The sequence below is a fragment of the Clytia hemisphaerica genome, unplaced genomic scaffold, assembly GCF_902728285.1.
Source record: "Clytia hemisphaerica strain Z4C2 unplaced genomic scaffold, Clytia hemisphaerica genome assembly, whole genome shotgun sequence".
Taxonomy (NCBI): domain Eukaryota; kingdom Metazoa; phylum Cnidaria; class Hydrozoa; order Leptothecata; family Clytiidae; genus Clytia; species Clytia hemisphaerica.
In genome coordinates, this window is record NW_027103851.1 from 2,782,850 (window position 1) to 2,790,871 (window position 8,022).

At 34.3% G+C, this 8,022-nt stretch overlaps 1 protein-coding gene across 1 annotated transcript; it reads left to right on the forward strand.

Moving 5' to 3' along the window:
- Positions 1-272: 272 nt before the first annotated feature.
- On the forward strand, positions 273-7,469 carry LOC136807845 (uncharacterized). The gene is made up of 12 exons (XM_067064466.1): positions 273-382; positions 3,006-3,056; positions 3,931-4,001; positions 4,217-4,294; positions 4,518-4,673; positions 4,915-5,101; positions 5,193-5,339; positions 5,574-5,627; positions 5,797-5,859; positions 6,104-6,166; positions 6,523-6,567; positions 7,381-7,469. Exons 1-12 carry the CDS (start codon positions 358-360, stop codon positions 7,467-7,469), a joined length of 1,029 nt encoding a protein of 342 aa, XP_066920567.1. The 5' UTR covers positions 273-357.
- The last annotated feature ends 553 nt before the right edge of the window (positions 7,470-8,022 follow it).

Sequence of the window (8,022 nt, forward strand, 5' to 3'; positions counted from 1 at the left end):
ATATAAGAAAAATGAATATGCTCACATTGTGCGCCCTCTTGTTTACTTTGTAAGAACAAATTACCGAAAGGTATATTACCGTCTATAAAGAGTTATTGATTTGATTCTTCAACCCGTTATCACCGTTAAATCAACGATAATCATTAATTTCGCAAGAGTCTTAAATCAATGATTATCCGTGATTTTTAAGTGCCGTGTCCGCTACCTTGCGCTCACTCCTCTTCGTTTAGTTTGCGCTTTAATAATGGTATCCTAGTTGCGTAAACTTTCCCTGTATTCTGCTCATACTTCATTCAGTGCCAATCGACTGTGCTCTTATATCCAAATTGACAAACACACATTGCTAGTTATCTCGTTATGGATTCTAATAAGCAAGAAAAAGGTTTGTTTGTTTTATTTTTTCAAATTTCATCACAGAAGGATCATCAATCAGTGGGTAATCATCTGACCTCTGACATCTGATATCATCCACAGACCACAATCGATATAATAATATGGATCAGCTTTAGCTAGTGCTAGTGCGCTAGTTAGTAGGATGATATGGATCGGTCATTATGATATGGAGATCATCGTTGTAGGTTGATTGATCATCGTTAGGTTGATGGATCAATAGGTCGACAAATTGGTTGGTTGACGTATTGGTTAGTTCCAGACGATCTCAATCGAACGGAATCGACGATCGAACGTTGAACCAAATCGAACGCAATCGACCGATTGAAATTCGATTGTTGAACGCAATCGAATCTCAATCGAACGTCAAAATTCTGGGTAATATTCGATTGGTTCGATTGTTGTTCGACTGGTTCGATCGTCGATTCCGTTCGATTGTTGTTCGACTGGTTCGTTCGTCGATTCCGTTCGATTGTTGTTCGACTGGTTCGATCGTCGATTCCGTTCGATTGAGATCGTTTGGCTTTATTCTTACAGCTTCCCAACATCCAAGCTCTCAAACATCACAAGCCCAATGACATTACTTTCGATTTCCCGTAGAAATTATGCGATGAACAATCCGGGGGTCAATGAATCAACGATCAAACGCAATGGAACATCAATCGAACGCAATCGAATATCAATCGAATCTGAAAATTGCGGTAATATTCGATTGAGATTCGATTGCGTTCGACAATCGAATTTCAATCGGTCGATTACGTTCGATTTGGTTCGACTGGTTCGATCGTCGATTCCATTCTATTGAGATCGTCTGGTTAGTTGGCTGGCAGGCCAATGGATTGGTTGGTTAAGGGATTGGTAGTCAATGGATTGGGTATAGGTTGGCGGATTGGTTAGTTGATGAATTTAGTAGGTCAACAAAGAAGGTAGGTTAACTAATTGTTTTGGTTGACGAATTCTAAATGGATTGGTAGGTATATGGGTTTGTCAGTTGATGGATTGGTAGGTCAGCAGATGGGTAGGCAAATGGATTGTTTGGATTGATAGGTCGGCGGGGGATCGATGGTTGCTCAATGAATTGGTGGGTGGGATGGATGAATGGATCGGTCAACGAGTTGGTAGGTCGATGGATTGGTAGGTCAACAGATTGGCTAGTGGATAGATCACTAGGTGGATAAATCGTGAGGTTGTTTGATCGTTAGTAGTGCGATAATCAAAGCGCTAGATAAATACCCACTGAAAATTGAAACTAGGAATTTATTGAAATATTTCACTGAAGCATCAAACTTTTTTATTTTTTTATATAATTATGAATTAAAAGTTTTAATTTTTTGGAAATCATAGGACAATTAAAGTAAATTTAAAATGATTGAGTGAATTGGGTGGACGGGCGTTTTGGAATTATGCTTTGTCATACTTCTAAGCAACTGAAACCATCCGGGGATAAGTACCGTGAAGTCAAAATACGGGCTAACATGCATAGCCCTCAAATAAATGACCTGGCTGTTCATTAAAAAACAAAGTTAAATCAAAACAAAAATGGTAGAGTAAAGCTGCGAGCGGAGCTGCGTAGTTGTATTTTAATGACCAGCCAGGTTTTCATTTGAGGGCTATGCATGTTAGCCTCCACTGATGCAAGTTACCCGATCTCACAGTATAGAAGCAACAAAGCCAATTTTGTATTCGTAAGAATTAAAGATAAAGAAATTATGAATTAATATTACATACATTATTAACGCCCCTGTTTTTTAGTTTTGTCTAGTTTCCAATCTCGGAATATGATGAACCCTCGAGTGACCGAAATTGCAATTATAAATTATTGTGGAATTGAACATGTAAGGCGAATGTTGCACTTTGTTATGCACTGGTTAGGTTTATGGGTTGGTAGGTTGATGGGTCGGTAGGTTGATGGGTTGGTAGGTTGATGGGTCGGTAGGTTGATTGATTGGTAGGTCAACAAATTAGATGGTTGATGGATTGGTAGGTTGATGGGTTTGTAGGTTGACAGATTGGTTCGTCGATGAATTGGTAGGTTGGTTAATTGGTGGTTGGTGGATAGGTTGGTTGATAGATTGGTTGATGGATTGTTGGGTCAATGGATTGTTAGGTTGATTGATCATTAGGTTGAATGACCGCTAGGTTTATGGAGTTTCTGTATTTGCTTGGACGAGTAAAGCCTACAAACTGTGACTTTCAACCAATCAAAACTGCAGTTTGATTCTGCAAACACACCTAAACCATGCTCTGTAACCAGAAAAAAAGATGAAAATAGCCTTATTTTGTTGTTTATTTTTCTGAGGCCATAAAAATGTGCCTTTAAAATTCCTTGTTTTTCTTCCTGATCTCTCACTTACAACCTAGAAATTCTCCAAATAAAAAGGAGTAAAAGAAAGATATATTTCTTTCAATAATTTTTTTTTGAAGTTTCTTTTTGATTAAGTATTTCAAGTAAAGTAAAGACTTGTTTTATAAATATATAAATCAAACAATGTGTGAAAGAAACTGGTTTTAAATTTGAGTACAAAATGTAGATGATTCAATTAAATTGAGGAGTAACTTATAGAAATTAGAAATTATTTTTTAGGTTATTTTATGATATATTTTATATTTGTCAGGAACAACTAACAAGAGAACCTTGAAAGAAAACCAACCATCATCAGTTAAAGGTATACATCATTGTTTTTAATGTGATGTTCTTCTTCTTAAAATCTAACCATTAGCCGATATTCAATCCAATTCTTTCCCCTAAACTCCTTTAAGAATCTACATGTTACATTTTGTACATTAAAGAAGGGTATAATTAGTTATAAAAATCATTTTTAAAACATTATTGAGAGACCTTAATAAAAATGAATCAGGCCCTTTTTTGAAGAGAAGGACGAAAGGGTGAGTTTTTTACATAATATTGAGAAGGGAGGTTTTAAGATGGGCTTTGAAGGGTCCAATGACACCCATTATGTTTCAGTAAAATACTTTTCAACCTTTTTTCAGCTACAAGTAAATACAGTAATTCCATAATTTACTTGTACAAATTACTGACCGATTAACAATCTAACTAACTGACATGACATGACATGACATGACATCTTACTAAAAATTACTAAAATCACGATGACTTTAACATTGGACAATTCGACGTTGGACAATTGACTGGGAGACTTTACAAAACATTTTGACTTGGAATGTAAGTTTTGAATTTCAAAGTAAGGAAAATTTAAAACGGTCGAAAGTTAAACGAGTACCCTTAATAAAAGATGAAGCTTTGAATGAAGCTCAAATTGTTCACAATTTGTTTGTAAAACTTTTGATAAAAAATAACCCTTGTGTAGAGTGGTTGGCAAACAATCTCTTCAACTCCAACCCTGACCCTGACCCTGACCCTAACTGATAATAATGAAACTCCTGTCTACAGATCCACAGATTGCAAAATATAGGCTTGCATCCTGAGGTATGATATCGTTTGCTGACCGTGTATATCATTTGGCTAGTTGATTCATATAGAAATAATGTTTACAGAAGGTTATTAATTTTACTTTTTAGATAGTTGTACAGTAAATTTGGAAGGTGTTGATCAAGGTGCATCATCTTTAAAAAAGCAGAAATTAAACAAGGTAAAATAATAAGGCTTGATCTTAGAATGCTAGCTATTTCTATACAGGAAAATAATTTTGAACCTTTTTATTAATGTGAACATTCTTTTAAGATTTGAAGTTAAAATTTTTCTCAATTCACGATTTCCTGTTATTTTTTCTCAGGTAGAGATATAAAGATATAAATACTTTCTATTATTTTAGTTCTAACTGTCACCTCTTTTCCTTTCATCTAGTCTTGTCAACACTGTAAAGAACCGCTGAACATTAATGCCTGCCAGAAATGTGGTTCTTGTGGCAAAAAGCAAAACAAGGTGAGAAAAATTCTTTTGTGAATGTATTCTCTTAAGTTAGGACCATGTAATATATAGCAAGATTTTCAGTTCTCTAATTTGATCTTTCAATATAAGGCTGCCTTACCACAAAATGTGTGTATCCATAATCAATAAATTCCAAAGGGGTAAATGGAGTCGAACCCTCGATATGATGGTAGTAATTTCAAAACTTGGTAAATGTTTTTATGGCATTCTTTTCCAGTGTTGTCAACATTGCAGAGAGCCCATGCCCAGTAACGCATGTAAGAAGTGCAGTCTCTGTGGAATGCAACAATCTAAATTGACAACCACAACAATGGATGACATCCCAAAAGGAAAAGTTGACCTGTGCCAACAAAAAAATATTATCAGAAAAAGAGTAAGTTAAAATATTTTTTGTTGTACCTTTTGCTGTTTAGAAAAAATAGCCTAGAACTTTGCAAATGAATGGGTCCTTTTTTGTTCTTTTTCATTATTTACCTCCTTAGTATAGCCAATAATACAGTAAACTTTTAAAGGTTTTATAGATAGATAGTAAATGAGTTTGATTCTTTGAAATTTTTTAAATAATTTCATAACTAAAAATGTTATTTTCAGCGTGTTTCTCTTTTTATCTCTAGTTAAATACCCTAAACAAGAGGTGTAACAGCCATTGCGTTGTGCTGTATTTGAGTGGCGAGCAAAGGGTCCATGTCGATGGATATGCGACTCCTGGCTTTGCCACTCATTTTATGGAAAGCCTGGTGGTGGAGAATAATGTGGTTTTTGGTGATGTTATCAAGGAGACATTAAAGATGGCATATAAAGGTATACTTTTCTCTATCTAACAGCATCTGTTTTCCCTTAAAAGATTTTGTTTGTTTCAGCCTTAAACTTATTTTCACCGATGTTTTTTCAGATTATCGTAAATCTCAATCTGTGGTCACAACACCTTCTGACGAGGCTGAAACATTATCGGACAATGTTGAAACACCATCTAGTGAGGGTGAAGCACCATCTGACGTGGTTGAAACACCCTCCAAAACTGTTGGTCCTGGTACTGAAAGTAAGTTCTTCCCTTTTTGTTGGAAAAAAATTCGACATTTCACCTATCTTCGACATAAGTGTGTTGCTTTTTCAACCGAGCTTAGTAATTTCTCGCATTTTTTCGATCCTTTTGCTAATAGGACAAACGTAATCGTGAACCGTGATGCTTTGGGTATTAAGTAATAATCATTGATAGATTTGCCTTTGGAGAACACTGTTCTTCTTTGTAAACTTGCTTTTATTTATTAATCAGGAATGTCCGAAGATAACACAACTGAGATGACAACGGTGACTCTTTTGTTCGAAGGTACGAAATGAAATCCTGCACTGTTCAGATTCGTTGTTTTACCATTACTTTTAGTATTAAAATAAAGTTATCTTTTTAAAAGCCTTCTAATACGTTAAAAATGATACCGTTACAAACTATTTGCTTAGCTTATGAAAATTTAAAGGCTATAAATCTGCTTGTTTATCAGACTCTGATGTACCCCAACGTTGTGTGCCAAATGAAACCGGCGAAACCACGCAAAATGTGATTGGTAAGTTAAAAGTGTTCTCTGGTTTTTGATAGCCGAAAAAATCTTCACTATGTGTCAAGTCAATAAATTTTCTATAAAAAATACAAAATTTTAGCAAATTCAAATACTGCTCGTTTTTTTATAATGCTAATTAATTTCTACTAACTCGTTTTCATTATGACGTTAAGCGTATATTAAAATTTAGAGCAACCCATTTTCTTGCTCAATTTTTCATCTACAATGTATTGATTTGATTTGATTTCAGTGTCAGCAGAAAGTACTATTGAAGAAGCGCAGTGCCCCACTCAAACCGAGTTAAGTACCCAAGGTAAGGAATGTTAGAACGAATTGGTTGGAATCGGATAAACTTATCTATATTGTTCTGTTACGAAATTTGTTGTTGTATTCGTCCATCCAAAATATCATAAAGCTTGATCTTGACGCCACACCATTTCTATTTTTCTCGTCTATAAAACTCCCAAAGGATTTTGTTCGCAACAGCCCTTTAAATAATATTACTCTGACAATTGTAACAAATTTATGTTTGAATTTACTACAGATTCTAGCCTAATTAGACGGGAATACCAATTATTAAGCGAGTATCTAATTTGCAATATTACAACTTGCAACTGCTAGACGGATTGATGTGTTTTACCTGTTTTAACAAAAGAAACTTGTTTTTAGGTTCAAGCCGTGTCGAAGCTTCAAATATTGTTGAAGGTGTCATAGGTGAGAACATTCTTCTTGTCGTATTATATCAGGGAACGAAAAAAAACAGTACAATAAATAGATGATTTCTGCTATGATGCGTTTTTTTGAAAAAACTCATAGTTCAATGATTTTGGCACCAGGTAGAAATTTAGGGTGTTTAGCAGTAACTGTGAAATAATTTCTTTTCAAAAGAGTTTTGTAGTTGAAAGTTTTTTTTTAATTATCAGATTACAAAAAATACCGGGTAGCCCACAAAAAAGTGTTTGATGGCCTCGTGGAGCTAAAAATGGTCTTTTAATTCATATTTTTATTCTATTGATAGAGGAAAGCCTAAGTTAAAATTTGAGCTATAAATTTTTGAAATTGGTTCAGTATTTCATGAAGTTAAAAGCTTTCAAAGTAAAAATTTACTTTTCAAAAAAAACTTCTCTTAAAGCATTAAAGTATGCCTAATTTGATAACCCTTTTTAAAGTATTTTTTACTTTAAAGTTTATAACTTCGTAAATTCTGAACCAAATGGAAAGTTACAGCTCAAAATTTAAGTTGGACTTTCCTCTATCTAATAGAATAGAATTTCTAATGAAAATAAAAATTAATTAGAAAACCATTCGGGTGGCTCCACGTTGCCACCAAACACTTAAACAAACTTTTTTGGGTCACCCGGTACACAAAAATGAAAAATTGTGTTGAAACTTTTTGTTTATGTTCCTAAAGTGAATAAAAGGAAACAAACCAAAATCATCTATACAAATTGAACTTTTAGGAAAAAATACGTTATCGATTTCAGGGGATGGCTTTTATCTAATTTACTTTTGCAATTTCGATTTTAGAACTCTCCAAAGGTGCTATTAAAAAGGGGATGATCGTCCCAGTATACGCGGACCCCTCTCACCAAGACTCGTTTTGGTTATCTTGTTAACTGACGTATACCCTCGGAAAATTGAAGGTATTTCTTGGAGAAGATTAAAAACCGTGAATATAAACTTGGCAGGAAACAATCGTTGACGTGGAACTGCATAATTCGGAAAAAACGAAGTAAGGCAGAATTTTACGTGGTTAAATTATTATACGACAATGACCTCTATCACCTACCCTCAGCTGCAGTACAATTTTTAACGGCATTTACAGAATAGGAAGTTTTGTAAATAGATTTAATCCTGCAAAAGTACTAAAATTTATAAAATGAGGGTCTCTATAGACTGGCTTCCTTTGTATCGTCTCTTTATATTATGGGCCTATACTAAGTGTTTTTGAGGGCAATAACGTAAAAATATTGAGCGACGTCAAATCGTATTGTCCTGAGCTTACGAGGACAATAGGTTTTAACATCGCTCAATATTTCACATTATTTAGGTAGGTGATTCATTATTAAGCTATGATAGTTTCACTAAAGTCAAGAAAAATTCTTTCTTTCGTGTTTGTTGTACTCGTTAAATTAGTCTATATTTCTTTTTTCAAATTATACTATTATT

Coding starts and splice junctions, on each gene's coding strand:
- LOC136807845 (XM_067064466.1), top strand. CDS start 358: ATGGATTCTAATAAGCAAGAAAAAG. Junction 5,102..5,192: donor ATTAAAGATGGCATATAAAG/GTATACTTTTCT, acceptor ATGTTTTTTCAG/ATTATCGTAAATCTCAATCT. Junction 5,628..5,796: donor GGTGACTCTTTTGTTCGAAG/GTACGAAATGAA, acceptor CTTGTTTATCAG/ACTCTGATGTACCCCAACGT.